The sequence below is a fragment of the Oncorhynchus nerka genome, linkage group LG1 (assembly GCF_034236695.1).
Source record: "Oncorhynchus nerka isolate Pitt River linkage group LG1, Oner_Uvic_2.0, whole genome shotgun sequence".
Taxonomy (NCBI): domain Eukaryota; kingdom Metazoa; phylum Chordata; class Actinopteri; order Salmoniformes; family Salmonidae; genus Oncorhynchus; species Oncorhynchus nerka.
In genome coordinates, this window is record NC_088396.1 from 24,532,998 (window position 1) to 24,554,422 (window position 21,425).

At 42.8% G+C, this 21,425-nt stretch overlaps 1 protein-coding gene across 2 annotated transcripts in view; it reads right to left on the bottom strand.

Moving 5' to 3' along the window:
* LOC115125132 (amyloid-beta A4 protein-like) overlaps positions 1-21,425 on the bottom strand; it is a 35,138-nt gene that overhangs the window by 9,612 nt on the left and 4,101 nt on the right. For both annotated transcript variants that reach the window (XM_029654731.2, XM_029654665.2), the window contains exons 2-6: positions 11,035-11,202; positions 10,664-10,793; positions 10,484-10,596; positions 836-1,020; positions 475-671 (exon numbers count right to left, since the gene is read on the bottom strand). In XM_029654731.2, the coding sequence (XP_029510591.1) occupies positions 475-671; positions 836-1,020; positions 10,484-10,596; positions 10,664-10,793; positions 11,035-11,202 (793 nt within the window). The remainder of the gene's footprint in view (positions 1-474; positions 672-835; positions 1,021-10,483; positions 10,597-10,663; positions 10,794-11,034; positions 11,203-21,425) is intronic.

The following is a 21,425-nucleotide window of genomic DNA, read 5'->3' on the forward strand; positions in this document are numbered from 1 at the left end:
TACACAACCCAATCGAGCCATCCAACACGGCGTGCATCCAACCCGGAAGCCAGCCGCACCAATGTGTCGGAGGAAACACCGTGCACCTGGCAACCTTGGTTAGCGCGCACTGCGCCCAGCCCGCCACAGGAGTCGCTGGTGTGCGATGAGACAAGGATATCCCTACCGGCCAAACCCTCCCTAACCCAGACGACGCTATGCCAATTGTGCATCGCCCCACGGACCTCCCGGGCGCGGCCGGTTACGACAGAGCCTAGGCGCGAACCCAGAGTCTCTGGTGGCACAGCTGGCGCTGCAGTACAGCGCCCTTAATCACTGCGCCACCCGGGAGGCCTACACACACACTCTTAAACACACACACTGCTTGGGTGTGTGTTTACACATAACATGTTCAAACATACACACTCCATCTTATCCATCTCCACAAACCAACCAACAAGTATTTCTCTCTTTCCATCCATGGCATGTTCTTACCTCTGACAACTTCCTCAACCGACTCGGTGGTGGTCGTGGTGGTAGTTGTCATGGCGATGTTGGAGGTGCGTTCACCACTGTCCCGTTTGTCAGTCACATCATCTTCATCCTCATCACCGTCACCGTCCTCGTCCCTATCGAAGGCATCCTCATCATCCTCAGTGGTGGCAGCCCCCTGATCCGCCTGGTGAAGCATGCTGTAGAGACGGTGGGTGTTTGTGAGTGTGTAAGCCGGTAGTGAAGGTTCTGTCAAAAGTGTTTAACCACTGGTTTATGAACTTGAGTAAGCATTTAAGATTATATATGTGTGCTTAATTGTCTGTGTTTTTGTGTCTGTGTGTGTGTGTGTGTGTGCGCATACCCGTTATCGGTGTATTCAGTCTCGGCTCCGCCCCACCACACGTCAGACTCAGTCAGCTCGACGCTCTCTGACTCGCGGTGCGTGTCTGCCGGGCAACACACAAACTCCACCCCTCGGAAACGGTCGATGCCACATGGCAACAGCATGCCGTAGTCATGGAGATTCATGGTGCGGTCTCCACAGGACTGATAATAATAGCAATTTGAAAGAATCTCTTTTTGAGACACAGGTCTTTACACGCAATTACATATCTCTAGACGGTTTCCTGGTCAGGTCACATTGTCAGGAAAAATCAATCATATGAAGCAAAAAATAACCTTCTTACAATTATTACTCTGGTTGACTATTTCTGTGAAATAATTGAAGGAGGGAGGAATGCAGGAATGGATGGAGACAAAAAAAATGCTGAGTCACCACAGCACACACTCTCCCAGAATACTAGAGAAAGGAAAGAGAGGAGAAAGAACACTAGATAGATGAGAGAACACTAGGTAGATAGAAAGCGGAGAGGAGTAGAGAATACGAGAGAGAGAGAGCGAGAGGAGGAGAGAATACTAGATAGATGGAGAGAGCAGAGGAGGAGAAAACACTAGAGAGAGATACAGAGATAAAGAAAGATATTAAAATGACAAGGCACGGAAAGAGTACAAAGAGAAGCTCCTCATGGACAATCCAGAGACACTTTTTGCTGACTGCTACAAAAATGGAAACGTAAGCAACCTAATCTTCAACACAGACCATCCCTGGGCATGGCACACAGTGATAACAGCACACTACCCTTCTTTTAAGAGAGGGTATTGGTGGAGGGAGGAAAATCAGAATAGTGGAAAACAAGGACCCTGAGACTGAGACACCCTCTGTCAACCTGTACAACAGTGGAACAGTGGTGGTGCAGGGCAACTTCATATATTTCCAAAAGGACTTCCACAGAATCAATGAGAGAGCACGGCAGGAGAAGACTCGTAACATGACAGCTGCACATTTTCCCAGGCTGTGAGCAGAGCAACAGGCCCAACCCCCACTAATAACCCACTCAAACCACATCCTGCGACCTAAGAGGCATGTATCAGATGCTCAACATGCTCTGCTCACACCTTCTGTAATGGTCCGGGCCTAAATCACACAAAAACACTAGACAATATGGAACACAAAGCTTTTAATATCTTTTTTAACATACAAGGTCTGAGGTCATCTGCCTTTGGCCTAAAGAGCAGGAATCCATACCTCAAAAAATTGGAAATACAGACATTGTCATCCTACAAGAAACATGGTACAGAGGAGATGGACCCACTGGTTTCCCTCTAGGTTACAGAGAGCTGGTAGTCCCATCCACCAAACTAGCAGGTGTGAAGAAGGGAAGAGACTCAGGGGATATGCTAATTTGGTATAGAGCAGACCTAACCCACTCTGCTAAATGAGTCAAAAAGGGAACATTTTACATCTGGCTAGAAATTAATAAGGAAATGATCTCAACAGAGAAACATTTCCTCATGTGTGCTACCTATACTAGAGGTCGACCGATTATGATTTCTCAATGCCGATACCGATTATTGGAGGACCCAAAACAAAAGCAGATACCGATTAAATCGGACGATTTAAAAAATAAAAAAAAACATTATTTTTATTAATTTGGAATAATGACAATTACAACAATACTGAATGAACACTTATTTTAACTTAACATAATACACCAATAAAATCCATTTAGCCTCAAATAAATAATGAAACATGTTCAATTTGGTTTAAATAATGCAAAAACAAAGTGTTGGAGAAGAAAGTAAAAGTGCAATATGTGCCATGTACGAAAGCTAAAGTTTAAGTTCCTTGCTCAGAACATGAGAACATATGAAAGCTGGTGATTCCTTTTAACATGAGTCTTCAATATTCCTAGGTAAGAAGTTTTAGGTTGAGGTTATTATAGTATTTATAAGACTATTTCTCTATACTATTTGTATTTCATATACCTCATATACTATTGGATGTTCTTATAGGCACTTTAGTATTGCCAGTGTAACAGTATAGCTTCCATCCCTCTCCTCGCCGCTACCTGGGCTCAAACCAGGAACACATCGACAACAGCCACCCTCGAAGCAGCGTTATCCATGTAGAGCAAGGGGAACAACTACTCCAAGTCTCAGAGCGAGTGATGATTGAAACGCTATTAGCGCGCATCCCGCTAACTAGCTAGCCATTTCACATTGGTTACACCAGCCTAATCTCGGGAGTTGATAGGCTTGAAGTCATAAACAGCGCAATGCTTTAAGCATTGCGAAGAGCTGCTCGCAAAATGCATGAAACTGCTCTTTGAATGAATGCTTACGAGCCTGCTGGTGCCTACCACTGCTCAGTCAGACTGCCCTATAAAATCGCGCATTAGCGACTCCTGTGGCGGGCCAGGCGCAGTGCACGCTAAGCAAGTCACCAGGTGCACGGTGTTTCCTCCGACACATTGGTGCGGCTGGCTTCCGGGTTGGATGCGAGCTGTGTTAAGAAGCAGTGCGGCCGGGTTGGGTTGTGTTTCAGAGGACGCATGGCTTTCGACCTTCGTATCTCCCGAGCCCGTATGGGAGTTGTAGCAATGAGACAAGATAGTAACTACTAACAATTGGATACCACGAAATTGGGGAGAAAAAAAGAGGTAAAATAAAAATAAATAAAACATTCATAGACTTAATTATAACATAATAACACACAGAAATACGAGCCTTAGGTCATTAATATGGTCGAATCCGGAAACTATAATTTAGAAAACAAAACGTTTATTCTTTCAGTGAAATACGGAACAGTTCCGTATTTTATCTAACGGGTGGCATCCATAAATCTAAATATTCCTGTTACATTGCCCAACCTTCAATGTTATGTCATAATTACGTAAAATTCTGGCAAATTAGTTCGCAATTAGCCAGACGGCCCAGACTGTTGCATATACCCTGACTTTGCGTGCAATGAACGCAAGAGAAGTGACACAATTTAACCTGGTTAATATTGCCTGCTAAACTTTCTTTTAGCTAAATATAAAGGGTTAAAAATATATACTTCTGTGTATTGATTTTAAGAAAGGCATTGATGTTTATGGTTAGGTACACATTGGAGCAACGACAGTCCTTTTTCGCGAAAGCGCACCGCATCGATTATATGCAACGCAGGACACGCTAGATAAACTAGTAATATCATCAACCATGTGTAGTTAAAACTAGTGATTATGATTGATTGATTGTTTCTTATAAGATAAGTTTAATGCTAGCAAGCAACTTACCGTGGCTTCTTACTGCATTCGCGTAACAGGCAGGCTCCTCGTGAGGCAGGTGGTTAGAGCGTTGGACTAGTTAACTGTAAGGGTGCAAGATTGATTCTCTGAGCTGACAAGGTAAAAATCTGTCGTTCTGCCCCTGAACAGGCAGTTAACCCACCGTTCCTAGGCTATCATTGAAAATAAGAATGTGTTCTTAACAGACTTGCCTAGTTAAATAAAGTTGTGGGGAAAAAACGGCATAATCGGCGTCCATAAATACCGATTTCCGATTGTTATGAAAACTTGAAATCGGCCCTAATTAAATGGGCCATTCCGATTAATCAGTCAACCTCTAACCTATAACCCTCCCAGTGGAATCCCCATACTTCAACGATGACATTTCTCCCTCCTAGAGGGGGAGATCAACCATTTCCAGCCCCAGGGACATGTATTAGTCTGTGGCAACCTAAATATCAGAACAGGACAAGAACCTGACACTCTTAGTACACAGGGGAGCAGACACCTACCTGGAGCTGACAGCATTCCCTCCCAAATATGCCCCCCTAGACACAACTATGACAAAACAACCAACAAAAACGGGTCACAACTCCTGCAGCTATGTCGAACACTGGGTCTATACATAGTCAATGGTAGGTTTCGAGGGGACTCTTACGGTAGGTACACCTACAGGTCATCCCTTGGCAGTAATACTGTAGATTACTTTATCACTGACCTCAACACAGTCTCTCAGAGCATTCACAGTCAGCCCAGATCACAGCAAAATCACATTCTACTTGAACAGAGCAATATTCAATCATTTGGCATCAAAGCCAAAGAAACAACAAAATATTAAGAAATGCTATAGATGGAAGGAATGTAGTGTAGAAACCTACCAAAAAGCAATTCGGCAACAACATATTAAATCCCCGTCAGACAACTTTCTAGAGAAAACGTGAAGGTGTAAACTTGGCAGTAGAAAACCTAAACAGTATATTTGATGTCTCCGTTCTCCTATGAAATCAAAACATGTAAATCAGACAACCTAAGAAAATGAACAACAATGACAAATGGTTTGTTGAAGAATGCAAAAACCTAAGAAAGAAATTGAGAAACCTATCAACCACAAACATGGAGACCCAGAAAACCTGAGCCTACGCCTTCACTATGGTGAATCACTAAAACAATATAGAAACACACTGCGGAAAAAAGAGACAGTACGTCAGAAATCTGCTCAATGTAACTGAAGAATCCATCCACTTCTGGGAAAAAAAGAACACACTAAACAATGAACAACCTATTCAAAACGGAGATGGATAAACCACTTCTCCAATCTTTTTGCCTCTATAACAAAAAACAAACAGCAAAAACATATACATGATCAAATTCAAATCAAAGAATCAACTATTAAAGACTACCAGAACCCACTGGATTCTCCAATTACATTGTATTTTGTCCAGTAGTTCATTCAAACACTCCAACCCAAAAAGGCCTGTAGTGTTGATGGTATCCTAAATGATAGATAGTTTTAAAAAATCTATCTATCACCTTTATTTAACCAGGTAGGCAAGTTGAGAACATGTTCTCATTTACAAATGTGACCTGGCCAAGATAAAGCAAAGCAGTTTGACACATACAACAACACAGAGTTACACATGGAGTAAAACAAACATACAGTCAATAATACAGTAGAAAAATAAGTCTATATACAATGTGAGCAAATGAGGTGAGAAGGGAGGTAAAGGCAAACAATAAAAAAGGCCATGGTGGCGAAGTAAATACAATATAGCAAGTAAAACACAGGAATGGTAGATTTGCAATGGAAGAATGTGCAAAGTAGAGATAAAAATAATGAGGTGCAAAGGAGCTGAATAAATAAATACAGTAGGGGGAGAGGTAGTTGTTTGGGCTAAATTATAGATGGGCTATGTACAGGTGCAATAATCTGTCAGCTGCACTGACAGCTGGTGCTTAAAGCTAGTGAGGGAGATGAGTGTTTCCAGTTTCAGAGATTTTTGTAGTTCGTTTCAGTTATTGGCAGCAGAGAACTGGAAGGAGAGGCGGCCAAAGGAAGAATTGGTTTTGGGGGTGACCAGAGAGATGTACCTGCTGGAGCGTGTGCTACAGGTGGGTGCTGCTATGATGACCAGCGAGCTGAGACAAGGGGAGACTTTACCTAGCAGGGTCTTGTAGTTGACCTGGAGCTAGTGGGTTTGGCGATGAGTATGAAGCGAGGGCCAGCCAACGAGAGCGTACAGGTCGCAGTGGTGGGTAGTATATGGGGCTTTGGTGACAAAATGGATGACATTGTGATAGACTGCATCCAATGAATGAATAGGACAGAAATGATAAACTATACAGACCACAAATTCCAATTGACATTTTTTAATTGACAATATTTGGAACCAGGGACTGATCACCCCAATCCACAAAAGTAGAGACAAATTTGACCTCAATAACTACCGTTGGATATTCATCAACAGCAATATTGGGAAAATCCTCTACATTATCATTAACAGCAGACCCATACATTTCCTCAGTGAAAACAATGTACTGAGCAAATGTCAAATTGGCTTTTTACTAAATTACCATACGACAGACCACGCATGTGACCCGTTTAAGGAAACTAGGCGCATGTCGCAGGTCACTACTTCACAGCAGAGCCTTTTGTTTTTTTTAACTAAATGTGTTTTTTTTGGCAGAAATACCTTCTCGATCATGTGAACTTCATGTGCCTTAATAACAAAATTGTAAGCCATCTGTAAATACAATTGTTAAATTACAAGCCTAGTTGTTTTAGTCACAGAAAAAGTCAGCAACCTTCCCACTAACCATGATTGGCTGGGATAATGAGTGGGCTGGACATGCCGAGAGATTAGTTTGGATTGGTCTGCCATATAGCACACTTCTGTCTATTTGAGCTGGTCAGTATGTCTAGGTAATCCTGTCTAACACCGTTTATTTTTTAAATGTATCGCGTAGTAAAACTGCATAAACTTAATATCAAATTAAAGTATACTGTTAACTAGCTAACATTAGCTGACAGGCTCGCTAGCTAACGTTATGTGTATGCTCTCCACTTTCTGGAGGACCGAGTTTTGAAATCAGTGGAATTCCAGTATGATAGCTAAGGAGATGGAGAAAACACCTGTCTCTGGATTACATCTTACATTTACATTTCAAACTAAGGACAAACATGGCATCTGACAGGAGACGTGTCCAACCATGATGTATACAGGTAAGATAGTCTAGCTAGCTACATTTTCAGATATGACATGTTTCTAATTTTGATAGAAAGTGGTTTCATTACAAGTTAATGTACTGTTTGCTAGCGTTAGCTGGCTGACCCACTAGCTAATGTTATGTGTATGATCTTAGTCTTCATATCTCAAACATATTTGCTTGACTAGTTATAGCCTAATGTTGGCTAGCTAACATTGAACCTGGTTGGTTAGCTACCTGCAGATTCATGCAGGGTAGTAATGTCATGAGTTGGGTTTATGGTTCATTGTTTACATTCATTGTTTTGTCTTAACAAAATACTTATGTGCCAGCATTTACGAACGCTCAACACCCATTGAATATGGCCAGTGTCAGTAAACGTTGGCAAAAAAGCGTAATTAAATTGTTGCCAGCAGCACAGTCACCAACGCTCTGGATAACAACATGAAAACAGCCTAACCAGCTCTACTAGGGTGAGAAAATGGTCAGAGTGGGATGTTCTCTCATTACGTGTCTGGAAGTAGCTAGCAAGCTGGCCAATGTTAGCCAGTTAGCTTGGGTGTTTGACTGCTGTTGTGGTCGAACCAGCTCTGCTAGGGCGAGTAATGTGCAGTGAGCTGTTATCGCTCCCTTAGATGTCTGGAAGTGGCTACCAGCTCTACTAGGGTGAGAAAATGGTCAGAGTGGGGTGTTCTCTCATTACGTGTCTGGAAGTAGCTAGCAAGCTGGCCAATGTTAGCCAGTTAGCTTGGGTGTTTGACTGCTGTTGTGGTCGAACCAGCTCTGCTAGGGCGAGGAATGTGCAGTGAGCTGTTATCACTCACTTAGATGTCTGGAAGTGGCTAGCAAGTTAGCTTGGGTGCTTGCCTGCTGTTTGTACAGAATGCTTGGATCAACCCTTAAATAAATGGGTGGGTCTAAAACTTAAGAGGGTGTGAACAGTGCTGAATGGGTGTAGACAATGAAGGGCTCTCCAATAGTAGTACCAAAATATTCAAAGGCCATTTTCTCAAAAGTGAGTTTACAACTTGATCTACTTTCAAAGAAAAATGACTTTCCTATTGTTCCTCAACTGTAGTGTATGATATACAATTTTGTAGCTCTGAGTCTCTACTACATAAAACCGATTTCTGCCGGTCGGTCATATTCACCCTGTAAACTCTAACTGACAGTCAAACAGTCTTCTCATGCTTTGTTGATTTCAAAAAAGCTTGAGACTCAATTTGGCATGAGGGTCTGTTATACAAATTGATGGAAATGTGTTATGAAATCCATGTACACAAACAACAAGTGTGTGGTTAAAATTAGCAAAAAAACACACTCCTTTCCACACAGCCATGGGCTGAGACAGGGATGCAGCTTAAGCCCCACCCTCTTCAACATACATATCAACGAATTGGCAAGGGCACTAGAACAGTCTGCAGCACCTGGCCTCACCCTACTAGAATCTGAAGTCAAATGTCTACTGTTTGCTGATAATCTGGTGCTTCTGTCCCCAACCAAGGAGGGCCTACAGCAGCACCTACATCTTCTGCACAGATTCAGTCAGACCTGGGCCCAGACAGTAAATCTTAAGACAAAAATAATGATGTTCCAAAAAAAAAGTCCAGTTGCCAGGACCACAAATACAAATTCCATCTAGACACCGTTGCCCTAGAGCACAAAAAAAACTATAAATACCTTGGCCTAAACATCAGCGCTACAGGTAACTTCCACAAAGCTGTGAACAATCAGAGAGAAGGCAAAAGGGGCCTTCTACGTCATCAAAAGGAACATCAAATTCGACATACCAATTATGATCTAGCTAAAAAATACTTGAATCAGTTATGATTGTGAGGTCTGGGGTCCACTCACCAATCAAAAATGTAAAAAAAAAATGTTTAAAAATGGGACAAACACCAAATTGAGACTCTGCATTCAGAATTCTGCAAAAATATCCTCATGTACAACGCAAAACACCAAATAATGCATGCAGAGCAGAATTATGCCGATACCCACTAATTATCCAAATCCAGAAAAGAGACGTTAAATTCTACAACCACCTTAAAGGAAGCGATTCCCAAACCTTCCATAACAAAGCCATCACCTATAGAGAGATGAACCTGGAGAAGAGTCCCCTAAGCAAGCTGGTCTTGGGGCTCTGTCAACAAACACAAACAGACCCCACAGAGACCCAGGAAAGCAACACAATTAGACCCAACCAAATCATGAGAAAACAAAATGATAATTACTTGACACATTGGAAAGAATTAACAAAAAAATCTGAGCAAACTAGAATGGTATTTGGCCCTAAACAGAGGGTACACAGTGGCAGAAAACCTGACCCCTGTGACTGACCCAAAATGAATGAAAGCGTTAACTATGTACAGACTCATTGCCATTGAGAAAGGCTGTCGTAGGCAGATCTGGCTCTCAAGAGAAGACAGGCTATGTGCACACTGCCCACAAAATGAGAAACTGAGCTGCACTTCCTAACCTCCTACCAAATGTATGACCATATTAGAGACATATTTCCCCCAGATTACACCCCCTTGTTGCCACAAGAAAAAGCCAACCAGTGAAGAACAAACACCATTGTAAATACAACACATATTGATGTTGATTTATTTTCCCTTTGTACTTGAACTATTTGCACATCGATACAACACTGTATAGAGCCATAACATGACATTACAACACTGTATAGAGCCATAACATGACATTACAACACTGTATAGAGCCATAACATGACATTACAACACTGTATAGAGCCATAACATGACATTACAACACTGTATAGAGCCATAACATGACATTACAACACTGTATAGAGCCATAACATGACATTACAACACTGTATAGAGCCATAACATGACATTACAACACTGTATAGAGCCATAACATGACATTACAACACTGTATAGAGCCATAACATGACATTACAACACTGTATAGAGCCATAACATGACATTTGAAATGTCTCTATTCCTTTGGAACTTTTGTGAGTGTAATGTTTACTGTTCATTTTATGTTGTTTATTCCACTTTTGTTTATTATCTATTTCACTTGCTTTGGCAATGTAAACATGTTTTCCATGCCAATAAAGCTCTTAGAGAGAGAGAGAGAGAGAGAGAGAGAGAGATAGCGGAGACTGGGGAAGAACATACCTGAACACAACAGAATGGCGTGAAAATGAAGTGAAAAGCATGTGTCCTCACCTCTTTAGCCACGGTGTGCCAGTGCAGGTGCCTCTCACACATGTCCATTCTCTCCTGGTGCAGGAACTTGCACTTATCAGGAACCAGCAACGCATCACTCACAAACTCCCCAACTGCAAAACACACACAGATTACAGTCTCTCTCACACACACTCAAGTACACACACATACACCGCTTACCCAGGCAGCGGTAGGGCACCACGATGTGTGTGTGACTGCGACACTGCTTGCGTCCCTTCTTGCACCAGTTCTGGATGCTGACTGGCTGATTGGCCTCCACCACGTTTGTGCTCTGGAGCTCAGGGTACAACTGCGGAAGGAGCAGGGTTCTATGAATGTCCAAGACTTCACACAGTTGTTTTGTATTGGTGTAATATTCACAACATTTACCTCAGATCTCCCTTGTTTATCTTTCTCGCCCTAATTTCATTCCGGTTCCACCCCTATATCTTCCACTCTCATTATACCTTTCTTTATTTCTCTTTTTACTACCGCTCACCCTTTCCCCTCTCTGCCACCTTTCCCTCCCCCCTCCCTCCCTCTCCTCCAACCTCCTGGCAGTACTGCAGGATGCCCTCCTTGGTTCCGATGCAGCTCTTGGTGCCGGAGGGGTCTGGCTCCCACTTGCCACTCTGGACGTTGACGTGCATGTTGAGCTTCCCACAGAACATGGCTACCTGGGGCTCCGCTAGCAGAGCCACTGAGTCATCAGATGGCACCTGGAGGGATGGAGGAGAGAGACCAAGAGAGATGGTAGATGGGAGGAGCGAGGGAAGTTAGAGGGGACAGAGGGAGTAAGGAGAGGGAGAGAAGGATGGTAGATGAAGGAATAGAGGGAGGACATAGGAATGACCGGGGAGGAGATGGAGGTTGGAGAGTGAAATTACTGTAATTACGGTTTAAAAACTTTAGTTGCAGTTGAAGTGCACTCAAAAGCTAAAGTGACTCAAAACACAAATGCATTCATTCCCACGTTGCAGCTGAGATCAGGTCAATCTGGCTGTAGCTTTCATAATTTCCTCTTAGAACAGACACCACCGTGACAGAGGTCACACACTACTTGGGTTAATGTTACCATCTCTCTCTCACACAGACACACACACACACACACTGACAGGCAAACAGGCAACAGCACTGAGAACTGTGCCTACAGTGTGTGTGTGTGTATGTGACTGTGCTTGTATGAGCTCTTGTGTTGGTGTCCTGAGTGAATTGGGAGTGTTGTTCATATAGGAAAGGACGAGCTCAGAAGCATTAGGTGAGAAAGAGAGAGAAATAAAGAAATATAGAATGTGTGCAAGAGGGAACGTCAGACACAGACAGATAGCGCTAGAAAATGTGTGTGTGTGTGTCAGAGAGGGAGGTGGAAACAGAGAACTGTATAAAAATAGATCCACTTTGTCTATCCCTTAGTGTTTAGTTTGTACCTTTTTACCTCCCCCTTCTAACTGAGCTAAACACAAAGCATTCTGGGATCGTTTTTCATTCCGTGATGCAATCGGAGGAAGTTTCATTGTAGCTGGCTGTCTAGCTCTCCTTTTCGTCTTGCACACATCCGAATATACAGATGCTGCAAACTACCAAACAGGATCCTGCTGCCATTCTGCTGGTAAATTACCAAAGCAAAGATGGTGCTGTGTTTGCCTTTGAAAAAACTAGGCCTTAGTTATTTCGGCATCCTGTAGTGTAGCAGATTATGATTAATATTAACCACATAAACTTGAGAAAATCTGCTACAGCTTTTCTCCCCATATTCATGGTTGCCATTTTGTATGCAATACATGTGTTATAGAAGCACACGTTGTCCTTTTATGCAGCAGTTAACAAACAGTTCTCAGTATTTATTTATTTATTTTTACCTTTATTTATGAGCTAACACCCTGTGGAGTTCAAGGAGTGTGCTTTTCTCTCACTAGGTGCTCGTTGCATGATACCTGCAGGGAAGCTCTTTGACATTGCCAGTTAATTGCGTCTTTTCCTCTTTTTTTCCTCTAACTCTCTCTCCTCTGCTCTCATCCTTCTAGACCTATCGGCTGCCTTCGATACTGTGAACCATCAGATCCTCCTCTCCACCCTCTCCGAGTTGGGCATCTCCGGCGCGGCCCACGCTTGGATTGCGTCCTACCTGACAGGTCGCTCCTACCAGGTGGCGTGGCGAGAATTCGTCTCCTCACCACGTGCTCTCACCACTGGTGTCCCCCAAGGCTCTGTTCTAGGCCCTCTCCTATTCTCGCTATACACCAAGTCACTTGGCTCTGTCATAACCTCACATGGTCTCTCCTATCATTGCTATGCAGACGACACACAATTAATCTTCTCCTTTCCCCCTTCTGATGACCAGGTGGCGAATCGCATCTCTGCATGTCTGGCAGACATATCAGTGTGGATGACGGATCACCACCTCAAGCTGAACCTCGGCAAGACGGAGCTGCTCTTCCTCCCGGGGAAGGACTGCCCGTTCCATGATCTCGCCATCACGGTTGACAACTCCACTGTGTCCTCCTCCCAGAGCGCTAAGAACCCTGTCATTCTCAACTAACATCAAGGCGGTGGCCCGTTCCTGTAGGTTCATGCTCTACAACATCCGCAGAGTACGACCCTGCCTCACACAGGAAGCGGCGCAGGTCCTAATCCAGGCACTTGTCATCTCCCGTCTGGATTACTGCAACTCGCTGTTGGCTGGGCTCCCTGCCTGTGCCATTAAACCCCTACAACTCATCCAGAACGCCGCAGCCCGTCTGGTGTTCAACCTTCCCAAGTTCTCTCACGTCACCCCGCTCCTCCGCTCTCTCCACTGGCTTCCAGTTGAAGCTCGCATCCGCTACAAGACCATGGTGCTTGCCTACGGAGCTGTGAGGGAAACGGCACCTCAGTACCTCCAGGCTCTGATCAGGCCCTACACCCAAACAAGGGCACTGCGTTCATCCACCTCTGGCCTGCTCGCCTCCCTACAACTGAGGAAGTACAGTTCCCGCTCAGCCCAGTCAAAACTGTTCGCTGCTCTGGCCCCCCAATGGTGGAACAAACTCCCTCACGACGCCAGGACAGCGGAGTCAATCACCACCTTCCGGAGACACCTGAAACCCCACCTCTTTAAGGAATACCTAGGATAGGATAAAGTAATCCCTCTCACCCCCTTAAAAGATTTAGATGCACTATTGTAAAGTGGCTGCTCCACTGGATGTCATAAGGTGAATGCACCAATTTGTAAGTCGCTCTGGATAAGAGCGTCTGCTAAATGACTTAAATGTAAATGTAAAATGTTTTAATGTCTTGCGTGGGTGTGTGCGTTTAATTTTAAGGGACCCTGATGGAACATGGCTGACACGAGGAACACAATCATAAATCATAGCTATCATCTTCCAATGAGCCTGAATGGAAGTTGATATTATGAGGTGGTGGTGGGATGCCAGAAACAACTGATGCGATGGGGAGAAGGTAGCATTTCCAAGATGGTGTCTCACTCTCAACAGCAATGCTGTTGTCATGGCAACAGAAATACACAGCATCAGCAGGGTTGCAGATGGTAGAGGGTCCTAGAATCTTAATTCACTTAATTTCATCAAGAGTTAAGGCACACTATCTACACTGAACAAAAATATAAACCCAACATGTAAAGTGTTGGTCCCATGTTTCATGAGCTGAAATAGAAGATCCCATAAATGTTCCATATACACAAAAACTGTATTTCTATCAAATGTTGTGCACAAATTTGTTTACATCCCTGTTAGCAAGCATTTCTACTTTGCCAAGATAATCCATCCACCTGAAAGGTGAGGCATATCAATAAGCTGATTAAACAGCATGATCATTACACAGGTGCACCTTGTGCCGAGGACAATAAAAGGCCTGTTTTGTCAAGTTGAGGGAGCATACAATTGGCATGCTGACGCAGGAATGTCCACCAGAGCTGTTGCCAGATAATTTAATATTCATTTCTTTACCATAAGCTACCTCCAATGTTGTTTTAGACAATTTGGCGGACCATGTGTATGGCCTCGTGTGGGTGAGCGGTTTGCTGATGTCAACGTTGTGAACAGAGTGCCCCATCATATGGTGGCCGGTGGGACTATGGTATGGGCAGGCATAAACTATGGACAACAAACACAATTGCAATTTGAATGCACAGAAATACAGTGACTAGTTCCTGAGGCCCATTTTGAGGCCCATTTTTTTTTAAAGGTATCTGTGACCAACAGATGCAGATCTGTATTTTCAGTCATGAGAAATCCATATATTAGGGCCTAACGTATTTATTTCAATTGACTGATTCCCTCATATGAACTGTAACATATGAAATTATTGCATGTTGCGTCTATATTTTTGTTCAGGATAGATTTGTCAGGCATGAGTCAGCACATTCAACTAGGTTACGGTGCTGGTCAACGCTCTGTGTAGGAATTTAAGAAGAGAGGAGAAAGCCATGTAACAGTAGTGTAGCTGGGACAAAGATAGTACTGCAACTGCACATTTGGCCATGGTACGTAACAGACTAGCCTGCTTTTAGTCACTTGGCATTTATACAGTAGGCTATGTGACAGCCAGGTAGTAAAACAATCCAAAGAAAAGTCCTTGTTATTGAGGGGGTCAGTTGCAACAGGAGTAAGAGAAACCACATTCCACAATGTTAGGACCTTGGGAGTGTCTGTTATGCTTAGGAAAGAGGATGCTTGTGTTTATGTAGCTTGCCTTGTTCCAACCCTGCCTAGATGTTATATGATACCTGCCACTGGCTGACTGGCACTCTGCACTCTGGTACCAACTAATATTTACTAGCTAGCTAGATGACAGTTGACTTCAGGTCCCATCGTCTCAGGGAAGGTAACATCCCCAGGAGAGGCTTCACTATAGCAGAGAGTAAGAACCACTTCTCTTTGACCTCCTCTTCTCTGCCGTAATCGCAGCAGCTGAGACATCCAGTGTGTTCCCCAGGAACAGCAATGAAGCATGTTACTATTCTGTGTCAGCGTTCAATATCATACTCCCTCCCAGCCTCCCACCAGCACTTTTCACCCTGAAGCCAACGCTACACACCACACCACCCTACACACCACCGCGAGAAGTTGACCTGTCACTCTGGAGACAAGTTGACCCGAGGTGTGAGAGAACCCTTACGGAAAAAAACATGAATTTCACGTGAACACATTTGATCTCATGTGATTTAATTTGATAACATGTGAAGCAACATGTGACTAGAGGTTGGCCGATTAATCGGAATGGCCGATTAATTAGGGCCGATTTCAAGATTTCATAACAATCAGAATTTGGTATTTAGGGACACCGATTTGGCCAATATTTTTTTTCTTTCATAACCTTATTTAACTAGGCAAGTCAGTTAAGAACACATTCTTACTTTCAATGATGGCCTAGGAACAGTGGGTTAACTGCCTTGTACAGGGGCAAAACGACAGATTTTTACCTTGTCAGCTCGGGGATTCAATCTTGCAACCTTACAGTTAACTAGTCCAACGCTCTAACCACCTGCTTTACATTGCACTCCACGAGGATCCTGCCTGTTACGCAAATGATGTAAGAAGCCAAGCTAAGTTGCTAGCTAGCATTAAACTTATCTTATAAAAAAGAATCAATCAATCAATCATAATCACTAGTTAACTACACATGGTTGATAATATTACTAGTTTATCTAGCGTGTCCTGCGTTGCATATAATCTATGCGGTGGCATTCGCGAAAAAGGGCTGTCGTTGCTCCAATGTGTACCTAACCATAAACATCAATGCCTTTCTTAAAATCAGTACACAAGTATATATTTTTAAACCTGTATATTTAGTTAATATTGCCTGCTAACATGAATTTATTTTAACTAGGGAAATGGTGTCACTTTTCTTGCAACAGAGCCAGGGTATATGCAGCAGTTTGGGCCACCTGGCTCGTTGCGAACTGTGTGAAGACTATTTCTCCTAACAAAGACAGCCAACAGAGCCAAACGGGGGATGATTTAACAAAAGCACATTTGCGGAAAAAAAAGCATAATCGTTCCACGACTGTACCTAACCATAAACATCAATGCCTTTCTTAAAATCAATACACAGAAGTATATATTTTTTTAACCTGCATATTTAGCTTTAAAAAATCCAGGTTAGCAGGCAATATTAAACTAGGTAAATTGTGTCACTTCTCTTGCGTTCATTGCACGCAGAGTCAGGGTATATGCAACAGTCTGCGCTGCCTGGCTCGTTGCGAACTAATTTGCCAGAATTTTACGTAATTATGACATAACATTGAAGGTTGTACAATGTAACAGGAATATTTAGACTTATGGATGTCACCCGTTAGGTAAAATACGTAACAGTTCCGTATTTCACTGAAAGAATAAACGTCTTGTTTTCGAGATGATAGTTTCCGGATACGACCATATTAATGACCTATGGCTCGTATTTCTGTGTGTTATTATGTTATAATTAAGTCTATGAATTTTTTTATTTTACCTCCTTTTTTTTAATCCCCAATTTCGTGGTATCCAATTGTTAGTTTTTACTATCTTGTCTCATTGCTACAACTCGGGAGACAATACGGGCTCGGGAGAGACGAAGGTCGAAAGCCATGCGTCCTCCGAAACACAACCCAACCAAGCCGCACTGCTTCTTAACACAGCGCACATCCAACCCGGAAGCCAGCCACACCAATGTGTCGGAGGAAACACTGTGCACCTGGCGACCTGGTTAGCGCGACCTGGCCTGCCACAGGAGTCGCTAGTGCGCGATGAGACAAGGATATCCCTACCGGCCAAACCCTCCCTAACCCGGACGACGCTAGGCCAATTGTGCGTCGCCCCACGGACATAAAACCTCATAGTATTTTTAATCATTACACCAAGAGGTCTTACTCTCTTGTTATTCCGTGTTGGGTTAAGGCCAGTGTCCTTTCGTTTTTCGAGTTAATTGTAGAGTTACCACCCATGAAAGGCAAGGCACTCTGGAAAATATGCAAAGAAGGCTTTACACTAAGCAGTGTGTTCATTTTTTTAGTTTAGTTTAGTTTATTTTATTTTTACAGGGACAGTGCACATTAATCAACGTTTCAGTAAAAGTGCCGGTTTTAGCCAGCCGGCTAATTTTAAACCGCAGTCCCTGGGCAGGTTATTAAAAACAATTACAATATAGACAATAGCACCATAGAACAAGCAAGACATAGCAACATAGGACAAGCAAGACATAGCATACGGACAGAGCAACATAGAACAAAAAGCAGCAAGACAAAATTCATAAAAGCAACAAAGTGTTTCCACACCTCACAAGCTACAGACAACAGACAACATGGAAAGCGGCAACACACAGCTAGGGACCATGTTCACAAATCTGATTGACCTTTAGCCAGGTCTTCAAGCATTTTGTGAAAGTGTGATATGTGGTGCAGTTATGTGTGTCTGATGGCAGTGTATTCCAGACATGGGAAGCTCTCACAGAGAATGCAGATTTACTAAAGGTGCTTTTCCTTAGGGGAACTATACAGTCACCTCTCATGGCAGACCTTGTGGATCTGCTGCCATATGTCTGGGTTTTCTGTTTAACAAAAATATTGAGTGGAGGGGGAGCCAGGCCATTAAGGATCTTGAATACAAGACATGCGTCGGTGTATTGCACAAGATTTTCCCAACTCAAGAGCTCATGCTTTCTAAGGATGTGACAATGATGATGGCTATTGGGCTTCCTATCAAGCACTTTGAGAGCCTGTTTGTAGACAGACTGAATAGGTTTTAATGTTGTACAGCAAGCTTGGGCCCAACTAGTCAAGCAGTATGTTAAGTGGGGGAGTATCATAGATTTGAAGTACAGTTTTGCTACCTCTGTAGTCAAACAATTTCGTATAAATCGGAAATGAGCTAGATTGAATTTAGTTATTTGAATTACCTTTTTCACATGCTTTTTAAAAGAGAGGTTGGAATCAAGTATGATGCCAAGGTACTTAAAATCGGATACCACCTGGAGCTTCTCCCCTGACACATAGACATCTGGCTCAGTAGCATCTGTTGCCCTCTTTGTGAAGAACATGCAAACAGTTTTTTTCACATTGAGATGCAAACACGAGTCACTGAGCCACTTTGTAACCTGGACCATTACAGTAGTGAGTTCTTGTGCAGCTTGTTGTTTGCTCTTTGCATGCACATATATCACTGTATCATCTGCATACATTTGAACTTCAGACCCAGTACAGACAGAAGGCAGATCATTAATGTACAGGCTGAACAGGAGGGGCCCCAGTATTGACCCTTGGGGCACGCCCACATCATAGCTACGAGTGGGCGACAGCTCATTGCTCACTCTGACACACTGAGTTCTGCCTTCAAGGTATGATTTCATCCATCTCAAGGCATCAGGGGAAAAGTTGAACTTGGACAATTTTGTGATGAGAATCTCATGGTTAACCGTATCAAAAGCCTTCCTTAGGTCCAGAAACACAGCCCCAACAGCACCCCCCTTTGTCCATCTTGGACTTCACATTTTCCAGAAGAAAGCAGTTGGCCGTTTCTGTGGAGTGTTTCGCTCTGAAGCCAAACTGCATGGAGTGTAATGTGAAGGGGCTGTTGTTGAGGTGGGCAATCAGTTGTTCTGCTACACACTTTTCAACAACCTTTGACACCACAGGTAGTATACTAATGGGCCTGTAGTTACTCACGTCAGCAGGGTCGCCTGATTTAAAGATGGCCGTTATTATGGCCGACTTCCATACCCTTGGAAACACCCCGAGACCAATAGATGTGTTGGTGACCTTAGTAATGGGGCCAATGAGTGACTCTTTGTAGTTTTTAAGAAAGGTAGAGTCCATCCCAAACACATCTTTGGCTTTAGAGTTCTTTAGTGAGCTAATCACCTTGTTCACCTTTGACTCAGAAACCTCCCTTATGATGAAGACAGGTTGAGTGTCATTCACTAGCACTGAGCCCAAAAAAATCAGTGGAGGGGTTCTGTGTCAGTAACCTGACAGAGTCAATAAAGTAGGAATTGAAGGCTGTTGCTATTTCAACTGCATCCTGTGTTAGATTATTATTCACCATGATTTCTAGTCTTTTTGCAGTGTTACTATGGCCTTTCCCTGTTAACTTTTTTAGATTCTCCCATATCAATTTAGAATTTCCCTTTGCTTCACCAATTATGTTAATAAAAAAGTTTGCCTTGGCCTGTCTGATTTCTTTTATCACCTTATTTCTCAACATGGTAAACCTACGTCTGTCATGCTCTAATTTAGATTTTAGGGCTATTTTTAGAGCATAATCTCGTTCTTTCATCAATTTCCAGATTTCTCCATTTAGCCAAGGAAGAGTGCTCTTTTGGCCAGGTTTGGATTTGATTTTCTTTAGGAAGCCATTTATTGTAGTCTGGATTGTGGATAGAAAAACCTGACTATCAGCTTCCACGTCTGTATAGGACAAGATATCATTCCAGTTTATTCCCTTAATTGCTTTTTCAAAATAGTTTAATTCACTCTTAGGTATTCTGAGTTGATCCGGCTTTCTAACAGTAGAGAGGTTAAACCTGCTCTTAGACAGCTTTCTGGCTATAAGTGTCAGATTATGATCAGACAGCCCAGTAACCATATTGAATGATTTAGTCACTCTCTCTGGGTTATTACTGAACACCAAATCAATCTGTGTTTTAGAGCAACAATTCACCCTGGTTGGCCCTTTAACTAGCTGTGTAAGGTCAAAGGTATTAGTGATCCGTTTGAGGGTTTTCCTACAACACTTGTCTTCATAATTAATGTTAAAATCTCCCATTAAGATGACCTCTTTCCCAAAATCACATTCCCTAAGCATGGTATTAAACTGATCAAAAAACACACTTTTGGTGGAAGGTGGCCTATACATTCCAATGAGGGTAAAAGACATTTGGGGAGACAGTGTAACGTTCAGGCCGATACATTCTAGTTCATTATCACATGACCACTCAATTTGTTTACATCGGATATGTTCTTTAATGTAAATCATCACACCCCCTCCTCTTCCTTCAATCCTGAAGACTGAAAAGTATGGACCTTTATTGACACTGGACCAGTGTTAAATGTAACACTCAGGGGTTTTTTAACACTGGAGAATTTGCTGTATGGTAATGTTTTACTCTCCGCAGATTAAAACAAATACTCTCACACTAAAGACTGGATATTAACACCAACACTGGTGTTCATTTACACCAGAGTTAATTGAACTGCTGAATCAACACTATAAATTGTTCACTAAACTAAACTACTAACACCACCTGATATATACACTAATAACTAGAGATTGCCTCAAAGATAACCAACCTTTGTTTTCAATATAATCTACTCACGTTTGCATTTGCCGTTACGTGGATGCTGCCATCTTTCTTACTGGGAATACTCTGCGTGCGCACTAGCACTCAGTGCGAACTGGACAGACAGCAGTTTCACGCGAATATGCTTTGGAAACTCAGTCAGAGCAAGTGGACAGCTAAACAAGCCAACCAGCACTTCCCTGGCTAGCTGTGGTCATGACCGCAGAGCACAAACGTAAAATGTTAATATCTTTAGTGATAAAAAAGTGATAAAAAAATATATATATTCATTTTTTTATAACTCACAGCCAAAGATGAACATTTTACGTTCGTGCCTTCCCGACAATAATTTTAACAGATGTTTTGTGCACAAAGGTGATGACTAAAGTGTCTTACTAGGGGTTTTATAATTTGACTCCTCTATGGGGTCATTAATGGGAATTGTCTTTGTCGGCCGTCATTGAGTTAAACTGCAGTACCAAAGCAATACTGTCGGTGCAGATAAAAGCATGCTTCCAGACCGGAACCCTTGCCCCTTGGGTAACACTGCTCAATTTGCTGTGCAAGTATCTTAACACTGCAGCACTGACACCATCTTGCTTGTGTCGAGCTTCATCCTTTTCTGTTCTCCTCAGCACATAACCAACCCACCAGCCTCTGCTGGCCACTATGTGACAAATGCAACATTGTATCA